Genomic DNA, 15221 nt, shown 5'->3' with positions numbered 1-15221 from the left:
GGCTTCATGAACATTATTGAACATAAAATGGTTGATACTTGCAATCGCAATTGTAACTTCTTTTCCCTATGATTGGAATGTACAGATGTAATTGTGTCTACAGTGAACAAGCCATTGCCTCCTTTCCTGCCCCCAGGAGCCCTCCACCCCACTCCGATGAATGGTGTACTATTTAGGGTGCTATTAGTGACCCTTGAGGACACTGGGCCAGTCCTTGGATTCTTCAGGAGGGGTTTATGGGTCTTCAGGATACCTGTTAGTCAGCCCTCTGCAATGATGAGCAAAACTGTGTGTATGTCTCACCCTTCTCCCCAGACTGACTTTACTAAAGTTTTTAATCAAAATTCGGTGACCTCCAACAAAGCTTAAGGGTAGCTTTACCCTTTATAATTCACCCTATCCCATCAACACGTAATTCACAAGGCTTAAAGCAGAGACTGACAGTTATTGACTGGCTGGGGTTGTCAAGGTGGGAGCCTCCTGAGGTCAGTTAGTAGGGAGTGGCTGGCTGAGGAATGGGGAGAAGACGTTATGCATTATAGTGAATATGCCCCTAGTAAAGGCTTTCAAATTTAAAACAAAACAAAACAAAGCAAAACAAAACAAAAAAAGCTGATCAAACTAAAAAGTCTGTTCACCTTAGCAGTAGTCGGCTTTTACAATAATAAATAGAAAAATGAGGCCTCCTCACTGGGTACTTATGACATGATATGTGATCACTTACGTACTTTAAGTGGCACACAGTAGGTACTTCATGTATGAGTTCCCATTGTACGCCATCTCCTCCCCCATAGGCCTGTGTCTCTGAGAACAGAGTGAAATTGGCTGTTTGCATTTTTCCCAGAGTTCATTGCAAAGGTCTTCCCTTCCTGGGTCTTACAGTAGGCAGTGTGCATCATACACCTGTATGTCTCCAGGGGCCCCGTTTGCAGACTGCGGTCTGAGTAACACCTCCAGAGCTATGAAGCTTGGTGACCCTTCTCTATTCTCTTTCTTTCTTTTCTTTCTTTCTTTCTTTCTCTTTCTTTCTTTCTTTCTTTCTTTCTTTCTTTCTTTCTTTCTTTCTTTCTTTCTTTCTTTCTTTCATGGCCCTCTTTTGTGTTTTGTGTTTTCACTGTTGATTGTGTTTTGTAGGCATCAGATCTAAACCACTTATACTTGTCAACACTTCTGTGGCCGCCTCTGTGGCTTCTAACAGCAGACTCACTGTTTGCACTTCTCTCCTTTCACTCCTGCCTCCTCTAGCTTTTCTCACACTTCTTAGCTTGTGTTAGAAAATCATTGGCCAGCCCAGCAAAGGACTCCTTTCCATGTGAGGTGTAAAAGAATTCATCACATAGCTTTAAGAACCTGTTTTTCACAAGAAAACTCCTTCCAGATTATTGAAGGACTGCTCCTTCACTGTCACAGAAGTTGTGTGTGAATGTGTGCATGTGTGTGTGTACGTGTGGTGGTGTGGTGCCTTTTTGTTTTGTGCCAGTCGTGTTGTTTTCAGTTCATTCTAGGTCAATGTTCTCTGCCTAGGGTGCACATTGGAATATCTAGGCAGCTTCGAAAAATCCTGATGTTCAGGCCACCTTCTAGAATAATTAAATCAGCAAATCTGGAAGTGGGACTCAGGACTTATTATTTTTGAAATTTCCTAGGTGATTGATTCTAACATGCCCTCAAAGTTGATAACTACTAACTAGTACAAGCTGAAATTCTAAAATGAAAAAAGGCTGAATTCCATTTCATGGAGGTTAGATTTTATATTTAAAAACAACAAAGCTTCCTAACCAGCAAAGACATGTTTGTTCGTGTAAAATATACCCTATACCAAAAACACAAAATCTCATAAGCAAAATATGACCCAGGCTTTTGTTGTTTCACCCATTCTTATAGGGAAACCTAGAGGGTTAAATTAGTTGTTTCACAGAAAGATGCAAATCTAACTGTTGTAGGAAAATATATATATTTATTGTCGTCTTAATACCAAGTTGAACACAAAGTTCAGAAAGCATTTTGGCCTGTATTTTTAGCTTAGCATAGGGCCCTTGGTCTGGGAGACAAATTTCAAAATAGTTTGTTGCCTAAAAATATACTTCCTGAAATGAACTTGAGGCCTGAGAGGGATGAATGAGGTTTTTTTTTTTCCTTCTATATTTAATGTTACCACAAGAAAGCAAATCTTAAATTTATATATGTTTGTATTTTTAGACACCTAGGAAACAGGTGCTATGCTCAAGTGACAAAAAGGGTTTCGTGGCAAAGTGTGGATGACAGAAATCTAAAATTCACAGGACAGAGAGATACCATGGGAGGACATTGAAGTTGTTTGCCTGGCATTAGGCAGGAGCATGCTTGACAGAGGAAGGAGATGAGGAGGCTTGCCTCAGGCCATTCCAACAGAGATCCCTGGGAGAAGCACACCTCCCAGCTTCCTAGTGGCCAGTGCTACAGGTGGTCTAGGCACATAACATTTCTTAGCCTAGCTTGGAAGTGTCTCTAAGTCATGTTTGTTGACCAAATGCCTCATAGCCTTGTCCTACTTCACTTGACTCTCCAAACTCATCCCTTTAACTTCCATTTTTGCCAATAGATAGATCTCTTGGATGAAAAAGATGGGGGCGGCAGTGTTACACCTTTTTTAATGGCCTTTCAACATGTAGCATGGGTTTTTCTCAAAACGGTCTATCTTTAACGTGTTATGGATGACTATGAATGAATATCGCATTTATAATTGCAACCCTCCCCGTCTGAGTGAAGAATTTCTGTATCCTTTTCTACTTGGTTTATTTTTTTTTAAAGATTTTATTTATTCATTCATGAGAGACACAGACTGAGAGAGAGAGGCAGAGACACAGGCAGAGGGAGAAGCAGGCTCCACGCAGGGAGCCCGATGTGGGGCTCGATCCTGGGACCCCAGGATCACGCCCTGGGTCAAAGGCAGGCGCTAAACCGCTGAGCCACCCAGGGATCCCTCTACTTGGTTTAAAGAGCCAAATGTGAACTTGTTATATTCATCCCTTTGTATATTCACTATTCAGTCACTCATTCAACAGATACTTTTGGATATCTTCTATGTAGCAGGTCCTCCTCTTCACACTGGAGACCCAGTATGTAAACAAGGCAGACAAAAGCTTGTGGAGCTTGCATTTTAGTGAATCGATGATAAACAAGTAAGTGAGTGAGGTAGTTGTGCAGGACATAAAACAGACTCTTGAGGTGGAACTTAGCTTGTCCTCACCTGCAGGACTCCAGTGCTTTGAGCCTCACCAATGTTTGGGATTCTGTCTCAGAGACAGTGTTGATTAATCACCTGATTTCCCTCAAGGCGATGGGGAGAAATTAGAACTAGTCTCTTGCAAGGAAGGCCCTTAGTGCTCTTCCTATGCAGGTCAAGAGAATGAGGGCAGTCTCCTACCTCACCTCCACTGTCTCCTCTGAGTAGGCCAACACCCCTTTGCACCAGCTCTGGTCCATTGTGATCTGTTTCTGCCCATCTGAATGGTGACTGCATGTCAGGATCCCTTATCCTCCATGCTTCTCTCTAGTTTGGGTTACCCTACCCTCATCTGTTTCCTTGTCTGTCTACTCAACTAAATGATAATTTCCTTTAGGTAGTATTGTCTGTGCTCCTAGCACCCATAACTATGCAGTGGACCAATCAGATTTATGTTTCTTGATTGAATGATTGTGTTTGGAGCTAGAGTGCCTTATGGTAATCACTAACAAAAGCAAGAAGTTACTCGAACCTCCCCTTCTATCCCAGCCACAGCACCCTACAATGACTTTCATTACAAAGTGCGTATGTGAAGGAAATTCTAATTGGATGTGAAGGCATTATTTTGGTTCATTTGAAATTGCATAACATCATCAGGAATTCATTGGCAGGCTGCCTAGCAGTGAGATACTCATTTAACATGTCTTTCTTTTCTCTCCCCAGTTAATAATGACATGATGGTCACTGACAGCAATGGTGTCATCAAATTTCCACAATTGTGTAAATTTTGTGATGTGAGATCTTCCACCTGTGACAACCAGAAATCCTGCATGAGCAACTGCAGCATTACATCCATCTGTGAGAAGCCACATGAAGTCTGTCTGGCTGTCTGGTAAGGTGGCCTTTAAAAATCTTCCTTTCCCCCATTTTGTGAGTGATGCACACCGTGGTGCATAGAGTTGAGGGTGTCTCCATGCCTCACATGTGCCTTTCCTTCAGGCCATTTGTCTTTCAAATATTAAATGGAATTTCCAGAGATATTCTGTACATTCTCAGATACGTACACATCTGTGTGTGTGTGTGTGTGTGTGTGTGTGTGTATGCCTGTGACAGTATGTAAGATGACCTTTAATATTCACAATAAAATCCAGGGCCCCTTCCTTGTATGAAGGAGAGACATTTGCCACTTGTCATTTTAACTGTCACCCCCTTGGTACCCCAGAGTGACACCAGGAGCTTTGTTCTTCTGAGGCCATTTCAGTCTTGTTCTGTGGAAGGAGAGATGATGAAAGGAGGGCTATTGGAAGAGGAAAGGCTTTATCAAAAAAAAAAAAGGGAAGCTTTTTGGAGCACCAGAAAAACAACTCATTCTTTAGTCAGAAACCCTGGCCATGTCACTCACAGCACCACGGGCTACATACTACATCTGCCTCTTGGATCGGCACTGTGCATTTCTCTTAGATCACATTTCCGCCATAGTTGGTCTCTCTCCCCCCCTCCTCTTTCATTCCCCCCATCTTAATACACACATACACACACATACACAATTCTCACAAATCCTTCGATTCCTTCATAGTTATGGATTGGGAGTATGAGCAAGAGATAAAAGGAGAATAGAGATTAAAAGAGCCCTCATTTTATAAAAAGGTAAAAATTCATTAGTGAAATATAACATTTGCAGGGCACCTGGGTGACTCAGTGGTTGAGTGTCTGCCTTCAGCTCAGGATGTGATCCCAGGGTCCTGGGATCGAGTCCCACATCCGGATCCCCAAGGGAAGCCTGCTTCTCCTTCTACCTATATTTCTGCCTCTTTCTCTTGTCTCTAATGAACAAATAAATAAAATATTTTTTAAAAAAGAAAAAGAAATAAAACATTTTCAGACTTATCCTGATGTTTTTAATTTATTAGCCAAGTTTTTCTTAAGTAACCTAGGCATCTCCCTGCCAGTTGATAAATGAGGATATAAACCCAAATATCTTCCCACCCCCTCGTTTGGGGAACAAGTCTTCTGACCACATACAGTTAGCCTTGATGGTAGATCTGAACAGCTTGCAAATTTCTGTACATGCTGAGGATGAACTAGTTTCTTAAGAACTAAAGGAATGTTAAGAGCAAAGAGCTGTCGTGACAGCTTGCTGTACCTGCCAACTTCATTCAGGTCCGGTTTTGAACAATGCTTTTGCAAAAAGGATTTTGACAAAGATCATGTTGAGACACAAAGGGGCCAGCATGACTGCAGGCTTAGGAAGTTTGCCACGTGAGGAATGCCTGATGAAATCAGACACAGCAAGTCCAGTAGAGAGAAGACATGAATTCTGTTGAGAGATGTGCTGGGTGGGTTCTCAAGTAGAAAATATAATAAACTTGTTCTGGGTAATTCTGAAGGGCAAAAAGAGGATCCATAAAATTTATAAGAGGGCAGGCTTCGGTATAAGTTTAAACATTTTCACAATCGTGGTTTCTTAACAGCAAAACAGGCTTCCTCCTCTGAGGAGTCAAAGTTCAGGAGAGGCTGAGGGACCACCCATCAAGTCTAGTGCAGGAAAGATTGAGATACCAGATTGGGTGGCTTCAGTGGTTCCTTCTTTGCTTCTGTTCTCTGCTGATCATCCTTACTTACATATGCACTGTGGCAAGACAGCTTACTTCTACTACTCCAGACAGGCTCATCTAATAAAGACATTTTTTTATTGACCCATGGTACAAGACCCAGTGACTGAATGGGAATCAAGTCTCTCTGGGATTCCAACAACTAGAATTGAGGCATTACTTCTTGCTGTCTCAGAAAATACGACCATGTAGAGGAGAGGAAACCTTCCTGTCTCCTCACTGTTCCCGCCATCAAGAGTTAATACAGTGAATATTGTTTTTACCTGTCTAAGCAAAGACAAATACTCCTTGGGGAGTGGAGCTGTCCTTCAGGACAGCTCTGACCCACCATCCGAGCTTCACAGCTTCCAAGGGATCAGAGTCAGTTGCTAAGATCTGCGTTGTGGTTCAATCCCCACTGTGTGCAGTGCTGCTTCCCTTACAGGTTCCTCTCCAAAAACTCTCTGCACAAAAATCTCACAGCCTTAAGGTCTGTTTCTAGGGAACCCAAACTAACAGCCAGATGTGGAAACTGAAAGGCTCTATCCTGGTAGTATGTTGCAGTGCCTCGATTCATCTTGGTGTTTCTTTCATTCATTCATGGATTCGCTTGTTCATTTAACTGAAGTCAGTTGTGCACCCATATACCATGTCAAATGTGTAAGTTCTTTCCAAGATAAAAATCCCCTGGAACTGAAATTGGTTTTATTTTCGTGGTTCTTTTGTGAGTGGATCATGAAAAACCTCTTCAGTGGCTCAGAGCTAATGTTTCAGGACAAGGAAGTCTGTATTTATTTCATTGTATTTTCCCTTCCTATGCTCAGCTGTATCCAAAGATATTTTGCAAAGTTGACTTTGCGTGCCCAGGAGCACTGTTAGAGGAATGAGTAGAGAAAGCAGTTAAGGACTTTCCCCAGGCTCAAGTAGTCTAATTGAATTTCCTCTCTGTGATTTTAATTCTCTAAGCAGCAAGGGAGTGGAAGGCAAGATTCTCTTGAAGAACTGCCCAGTGGTTATAGAGCAACTTTCCTTCAGGACTCCCAGTACCTTCCTCATTCCATTCCTTGGCTCTAGACGCTTCCTAAGGAAGAAACACTATTCTTTTACCTGGGGGTATGGAAGACTGAGCATGCCTTCATTTTGTTACCCAAACCAGGAAACAACCCTCATTGGGCATGCACATGCGCACATACACATACATCTACTCCACGGTGGGGACAGGAAGGAAGGTACTATAGTTTCATGGCTGTCATTTTTGCCAAGACTTCCCAGTAGCTTTGGGGTGAAGGATAAATGGATTTTTAAAAAAGATTTTATTTATTTATTCATGAGAGACAGAGAGAGAGGCAGAGACATAGGCAGAGGGATCCTAGGACCCTGGGATCATGACCTGAGCCAAAGGCAGATGCTCATCCACTGAGCCACCTGGGTGCCCCAGGATAAGAGGATTTTTAAATGTACACAGTTCGCTGTGTGATCATGCCAAGTTAAGTTTCACATAGTTCCCTGCTAGCTACCCTAGAAAAAGGAATCCGATCATGGCCCTTCCTTTACCAGTAGGGACCTACTTAGCAAGGGCTTGCTCCTTTTGTGCCTGCTGGAGTGTTAGTTCCAGAACCAGAACCCTTGAGCTCCTTCACCAAGGCCACATATGCCTCTGCAGGAGCCACCTCTGGGTTGCATGGATGTCAGACACGTTGGCTCCCATTCCTAGTTAGACTCTTCCAGCTGCATCTTATCCCCTTGTTCACATATTGTGTTGCACTCTCAGAGGTGGTACCGTCCAGTTCCTCTTTCCCTGTGGAGATGGCCCCACCTGTTCTTCAGGAAAAGGCTGTACTTCAGCTGCTTCTTGCCTCGGCCTGGCTTCTATTGTCCTTGCTGTGAGCAGTGAGCTTGTAGAGGGGAGGCTGGTGTGTGTGAGCAGGCATGTGGGCATGTATAGGCACTCACCTGCACACACTCACAGTCCTTTCCAGGGAAGATTATATCTGCAAAACTGACAGTCATTTGGGCCTGATTGGTGCCCTCCCCTAGACTCCCCCTCTAGATATAGACACTACCATTCAAGACAACAGGTACATTGCATCTGAAAAGGTCAGGGATTGGAGGAAAGAGGTCAGACCAACCTCTGTGTTGGATGCGTTGGATGGAGTCATCCAAGATGGCAAGTTAATGAGAGAAGCAGATTGGAGGAGGCAGAGAATAATGTACTTTTCCAAGGATACTGGAGTTTTATTTTGGTTTTGCAATTATACTAGTGGGCATTAGTCATGTTGTTTTTAAATGTAATGTACTCAGAGAGCCAACTGAGCACTCTCTAGGGCCTCAGCAAAATGCCACATGAGAGATTCTCTGAGCCCTTAGCTGAGTTAGGCTTCAGCTACGTGATGTGAAGGGCTAGTAAACGTAGAAGCAGTTCGTTCATGACGGCATAAAATATTTTACTGAACTGCAAATGAAGAACACCTTGCAGTTCTTTCCCATGTGTTTTCATTTTTTCCCTCTTCCGTTCCTTTCTGTGAGTCAAAGAAACTTCCAGTGCTTCATCGAGGAAGTGTGTTCTGTTCTGTCCACACAGCCAGCTGCTGATACGGAATACGCCCTCACACAGAGCATGCTGGGGCCCAGCAAACAGACCCGGGGAACTGCAGCTACTTTCCCGGAATGCTCCTTGAGAACAATTCAGCTAGATGTGACCCCCATTTTGTCAGATAAACTGGGGAGGCAGCATGAGCTTGGCAGTGCTTTCAGGACAGAAGGTTTAACTCCGAGGACCTTGCGGTCTTCAGTTGACCATGCTTTCCTTTCTACTGATTTCCTTAGGACTTAACATGCAGTAAAGTGCTCTAGTCAGACAGCCCCCAAGAAAGGTCTTCATGTTTCCGATCCTAGATGGGTTTTGAGAATACGCAATAGAAAAACTGAAATGAGTAGAAAAGCACAGGAGGCTGGAGGCTAGGAGGCCAGCGTGTTACCGTTGGAGAACAGGAAGCAGCTGCCACTGTTTGAACGACTTTGTGCAGGAAGTACAGTCCAGATTGGTCTTCTGTCCAGGCTTTATTCATTCATTCTATCTCTTTTCTCCCCCTGCCATGAACCTCTGCACCCTAGGAGAAAGAATGATGAGAACATAACACTAGAGACTCTCTGCCATGACCCCAAGGATACCTACCATGGAATTGTTCTCGAAGATGCTGCCTCTTCGAAGTGCATTATGAAAGAAAAGAAGGTGCTGGGGGAGACTTTCTTTATGTGTTCCTGTAGCTCCGACGAGTGCAACGACTACATCATCTTCTCTGAAGGTGAGTTTTCTTCCTTTGAGAGTCTGGAGCCCAGCTTCTCTGTGTTCATGTTTTGTGTCCCTCGTCCATGGTCTCTGGTCTTCAACTCCGTCTTCTGGGCTCGGAGACGGAGCTTATACTCTGTGGTTTAGGAACCTAGTCACCGGGCAGGACAAGATGCTTAAGGAGTGGGGTTGGTCCTGGCCCATAGCCCCTCTTCCTTATAGAGCCCACATTATTGCTCACCTTCAACCTACAGCAGTGGTTCTTCACCCCTGGAGCAGTAGTAGCAGAATCACCTGAGAAATTGCCAGCAACGTAGAATCTGGGGGCCCCACACCAGACTATGGAAGCAGAAACTCTGGGTGTGAGTGCCACAGTCTGTGTTTGAGCAAGCCCTCCAGGTGATTCTGATGCTGCTCAAATGTGAAAACTACTTGTCTGGAGATTGGGGGGGAAGCTGTTGGATACTGGGGGGAGACTTACCTTGAATTAACTCAAGTGGTGTTGTGTACATGTTCTTAGGATTTGGCTGAAGGATACTTTCTGAGAGAAGAACTGAAATGCAGAGGGCACGTAGGGGATACCCAGGGAGGCAGGGTTTACCCAGGGAGGCAGGGAAAGGCAAGGTTAGATTCAATCCTCCATCTTTGAAGTTCAGGATTCGCTCAGCTTAAAAGGAGAGCACACACAGCTCCTTCGATTTAAGACACTATTCAGTGATTTTAGCTACAAAATAGCGTATGCTCCTTGTCCAAAATTGAAACAGTCCAACAGTATATAAGAATTTTTAAATGGAGGTACATGAACCTCATCCCATCTCCTGACCTGACAGATAATTAGCATGGATAGTCTGTTGGATGCATACTTGCCTCTATTATTCATTTATATTATCCTTCCTCACCTCCTCTCTTTCCCTATTTCTTCCCTCTCCTCTTCCTTCTGACTCTTCCTCAATCCACGTATCTGTCCATCCACTCATCTATCCATCCATCCATTTTTCCCTCCATCCATCCATCTCATACATTCATCCACTTTTCAATGCAAATAGTTGAGCATACAATAAATATTATTTGACAATATTTTTTCACCCAACCACTTTTGCTTCTCCTTTTAAACAAAACAATATATATGGATATACTATATGCCTTTTAACTATTTTCTAGAAATTCCATAATATGGATTATCTTCTCTGATTGATTCAGCTATTCCCCTGTTGGTAGATTATTTAGGTGTCTCTGCTTTTCCACTTCACGCTACATTGAATATCTTTGTAAAAATGTCTTGTACATTTGTGCTAATATTTCTGTAAGATAGATTTCTAGAAATGAAATTTTGGGTCAGAAGTTAAACACATTTTGGGATCCCTGGGTGGCGCAGCGGTTTAGCGCCTGCCTTTGGCCCAGGGCATGATCCTGGAGACCCGGGATCGAATCCCACGTCGGGCTCCTGGTGCATGGAGCCTGCTTCTCCCTCTGCCTGTGTCTCGGCCTCTCTCTCTCACTGTGTGCCTATCATAAATAAATAAAAATTAAAAAAAAAAGAAGTTAAACACGTTTTAAATCTGGATAACCACTATTAAATTGTTCTCCCCACAAAGATATCTAGGTATGTGGATATCCATGTCTCTTTATCACTGGAGATATAAGCCTTTTAATTTTGCCAGTCTGATAATGAAAATAATATTCTCGGTTTTAGGAATGTAAATTCAGAGTGGGGAAAGATTATTTTAGCCCCAAATAGGTCTGATTCAATAAAAAAAGTATTCAATAAAAAAGTTCTAAAGTATTAGAACACAAGTTCTAGGTTTACACACTATCCCTGCTACTATGTATATCCCAACTATGAAAACGATGTCTCATGCTTTGTGTGTGGTACTCGATAGCACTGCTCACCCACCTTTTTCTCTCTCTGTGTCCTTCACCTATTGCCATTTCCCTGCTTTTTTGTCCAACCCCTTACCGATGCCAACTATTCAGTGTACAAAGTAAGACATAGTCATCTTGTCGGCACCACACTTTCTAAAATCACTTCTCCCTCCTATCTTGTCATCCTGTAAATACTCCTTTTCTTTCATTTCTCTTATGTATTTGAGTTAGGAGGGAAGATGTAACTGTATTAAATCACACTAAAACATGGTAACACTGGATATCCTGGCATAGCATCCTCTTTCCCCAAGTAGTTCACCTTTTCAAAGAACTCCCAGCTTAAGCCAAAGGAATTAATCTCTAATAGCAGAATATCCAAACAGTTTATTACCATTCATAAAACCTTTCTGTCCTTTTGTGTACTGGGTTATCTACAATGTAAGAGTTTATTTTGCCCAAAAGGGACAAAAGTTAATAAATGCCCTACAAGTTGGAGATAATAGATATTAGTAAGGATATTAGTATAAGCTCTTAAGATATTCATGACTTCAGTTTTCAGTTTATTTCAATTCAGGTGATAATCACGGGCCCATGTCTATATTTTCCCTCTTCCTCATTATCAGACTATTTCTTTCCTTATGATGCGAGATAATCAGCATAAAGGCATTTCTCCTTGTACAGCTCAGGAAATCCAGCAGAGCTGATGACTTGGTTGCTTGGGTGACTTCAGAGTCTCCTAAAATGCTCCAAGGAATGCTTGCTTTTTAGACATTTCCCATTTCTGCAGTGGGATAGTTCCTCTACCTAAAATACCACATAATTAGCAATATTTAAGGACCCACTTCCACTCTTATTGCCACCATCTCTCCCTTACACTGAGGAATGAAATCTCTTGAAGCAATCTTTATTTCTCCACTCCAAGTCAAATAAAATGTTAAACACAAACACTCTAAAGTGTTTTATGCTCTATTTTTATTATATAGTGCTCTATTCTCATTGCCAGATTTCTGATCTGCAAACACAGTGAATAATAATTATTTACATCTTCCATTTTTCTTAAACATTCAAGGGAAGGGGCCCCTGGGTGGCTCAGTTCGTTGAGCATGACTCTTGATTTCAGCTCAGGTCATGGTCTCAGGGTCCTGGGGTCGAGCCCTGAATAGAGCTCTGTGCTCAGAAGTGGGGAGTCTACTTGAGATTCTCTCTCTCTCTTTCTTCCTCCTCTGCCCCTGCCTCCTACAATCTCAATCTCTCTCTATAATAATAAATAATCTTAAAAAAAAAACTTAAGGGAAAAAGATGAGCCACAAGATTTTCTTTTTAAATGCAATCTTTATTTTCAGTGCTCTTATTCATGATAGCTGACATTTGAGAGAATGGATCCTGTCTCTCTCTGAAAGACCCTTGGCCAAAAGGTGCTATGTAGAATTCTGAGAAGTCAGGGAATGCCCCTTGGACTCACCCAGACCTCAAATTCCAGTGAGAATCCTTATTGATGGGCTTGTGACAGCTGTTAGTCAGAGGAGATCTGTCAGGCTTCTAGACTGAGCATAGAATGTGGGAGGAGGGGAATCTGGAGTAAGCAGCTGCTCTATTGACTTGCAGATACCCACTTTGCAAAGACAGTGTGGGTGTGCGGTTATTCAGCTCCCACTGAACCTTTAAGAATCCAACACAACCACTCCGTTTTATTCATTCCATAAACAGTTTCCCAGGGCAGCAAAGATCCTTAATTTGCAGGGCCCTGAGCACGGGGGTGATTTTTGCTGTTTTAGGAAAGAGAGAAACTGTGTAGTGTGATTGGTCAAGAGTGAGAGCCTGAGATGGGTTTCCCGGCATTGAAGGCCTATTCCGCTGCTTGCTAGCTTTGCCACCTTGGGCCAGTTCCCTGATATCTCTATGTTGCAGTCCTCTTATGTGTGAGATGGGAATGAAAGGGCGGGGTGGGGGTGTGGTGGCATTGGCAGAGTTGAATAGATGGGTGCACGCAGAGCATTTACATCTGTGCCCAGTATGGTGGGAGGAGTCACTCTTGGCTGCTAATATTATTTAGGGCTTTGTACAGGATTTGGGACTTTTGCTTGAGATGAGGAGTAGGACCGTGTAGCGTCTGGGTCCTAGGTCTGCACCAGCACTGAGGTTGTAGAGTTGTGGGTTGACCATGGCATGCCAGCAGAGTGTTCAGACCCCTCCGGGTATCACACAGAGGGCGTGTTTTGTCTCATCCTCCACACGCCTTCATGGAGGCAAGGGGAACATGTTGAGTCTAGGATTTCTAATCAAAGCGAACCACATCCCTGACATGGCCGGATGATATTACAAATTAGGCACCTTGTTCCTGTTTTGACTCAGAATCACAGCAGGAGGCAGCTAAATAAAAGTCACAAGTACCTCTCAGATCAGTGACCAGGGCAGTCACACTGTCCTTGCTGAAGGACTCCACTCCCGATTCTTGTTCTCAGCAGAAGGCTCGCTTTGGGCCATGTGCCTTCTCATTGAGCGGCTGTGCCACCATTGACCTCCTCGTGCTGAGAGTGGGACCTCTGGCCTGGCATGGCTGGGGCGGGGGTGGTGGCCAAAGGAGGTGGGTGATGCTGGGAGAGCCCAGCACAGTAGCCAATACAGAGTCTGGATTACTCTTTCCTTGCTGGGGAAGGGGAACACTGTGCCAAGGAGAACAACTCTTCCAAATGGTGAGAACCTTTCATACACAAAGTCTTAGTGCACCAGCAGGGGCAGCCTTACCAGGGAGCTTGTCAGATGTACACAGCCTCCTGGACCTCTTGCACCAGCATCTGCTCTATAACAATGTCCTTGGTGATTTATTTGCACACCGAAGTGAAAAGCACTGGTGTGAACTCACCCAGCTGAACATGTACCAGAGCTGGGCCTTGTGAAGTTCATGCTTGGTAACTTGCGGAGCTAATCAGCCCAAGAGAAATACATTTGGCCTTAAACCTGGTCATTTGGGAATGAGCTAAAGTCATTGTATTCAGTCCATTCATGTATCATGTAGCAGAACTCCCCAGTGAATTGTGGGTGTCTTTCAACAGTGATAGTAAAGGTCATTTTTTTTTTTTTTATAAATACTCCACAAAGTTGGTGCTAACAGCTGCATGTAGATATCAAACACCTTTTAGGTAACATTTCTTTGGTTTCCATGATAGTGTTTATGTTCATCTGTCTGGGGGATTGTCCCCTGATACATCTCAAAGCAAGATGTTTGGGAACACTTTTCGGATGTGGTTCTGAATTGGGTCTACTGAGGAGGGGATTTTGGTAGCCCTGGGGAGCTCTGGCCAAGTAATATAGTAACGTTAAGAAGAATTCGCCTAAATCGGTTTGTTCCTCAATTGTCTGTTACGATCATTTGCTAGAGTTGGATATGTGGAAAACAAGAAGGTGACTTATAGGAGCTTCCAGCTCCCAGATGACTGGATCCCTTTCCCTCTGACTTGTGAACTTCTCATTCTGGAAATTGAGAGACACTATGGCTCTGCAAGAAAGGGAATTAGCATTAAACTCAAGTCCTGAATTTTAAAAAGTCTAGTTTCAAGGCCAGAGACCCAGCCCCTTCCTTAACTGAAGAGCTAGCAAGCTGATGCCTTGTTTAGCACCCACGCTGTGGAAATTCATAGAATAATTAGAACATTAGCAGCAATGATCACCGTGCTTGGTTGGAATGGTCACCTGTGCTAACCACTCTCAGGTATGCTGTCTTGTTTCCTAGAGATACATATATATTTGAAAATTCACTTATTTATTTTAGGGGGGTAAAGGGCAGAGGAAGAGAGAGAGAGAGAGGAAATCCCAAGCAGATTCCCCACCTAGTGCGGAGCACCACACAGGGCTTGATCCTGTGACCCTGAGATATGACCTGAACTGAAATCAAGATTTGCATGCTCAACCAACTGAGCCACCAAGGCACCCCTAGTGCTTTTTTTCTGACATGTTCAGCATTGTTTCCAGCTCTACTAATGTATAATAGGCAAATAGAATTGTAAGATGTTAAATGTTTACACATTCATTATGAAGGGATTCCTTTCATCCAGTTAATAACCGCCATCACCTCACATATTTATGCGTGTGTGTGAGACATTAGATTCTACTCTGTTAACAAATTTCAATGATACGAGACAGCATTACCAACTATATTCACCATGTTTTACATTAGATCTTCTGATCGTATTCACCTTCTAGCTGAAAGGCTCTACTTTTTTATCAACCTCTATTTCTCTTTCTCTCCAGCCTGTGAAGGCTTTCTACTTTCTAT

The 15221-nt window shown here is 43.2% G+C and overlaps 1 protein-coding gene across 2 annotated transcripts in view; it reads left to right on the top strand.

Moving 5' to 3' along the window:
* The window catches only part of TGFBR2 (transforming growth factor beta receptor 2), a 96202-nt gene that overhangs the window by 31952 nt on the left and 49029 nt on the right, over positions 1 to 15221 (top strand). For both annotated transcript variants that reach the window (XM_049099701.1, XM_025461082.3), the window contains exons 2-3: positions 3929 to 4097; positions 8911 to 9101. In XM_049099701.1, the coding sequence (XP_048955658.1) occupies positions 3940 to 4097; positions 8911 to 9101 (349 nt within the window). In that variant the 5' untranslated portion in view covers positions 3929 to 3939. The remainder of the gene's footprint in view (positions 1 to 3928; positions 4098 to 8910; positions 9102 to 15221) is intronic.

Source organism: Canis lupus, chromosome 23 (assembly GCF_003254725.2).
Source record: "Canis lupus dingo isolate Sandy chromosome 23, ASM325472v2, whole genome shotgun sequence".
In the NCBI taxonomy this organism is placed as follows: Eukaryota; Metazoa; Chordata; class Mammalia; order Carnivora; family Canidae; genus Canis; species Canis lupus.
The sequence above is the reverse complement of the archived record's forward strand: the minus strand, read 5'-3'. Positions and strand labels throughout refer to the sequence as shown.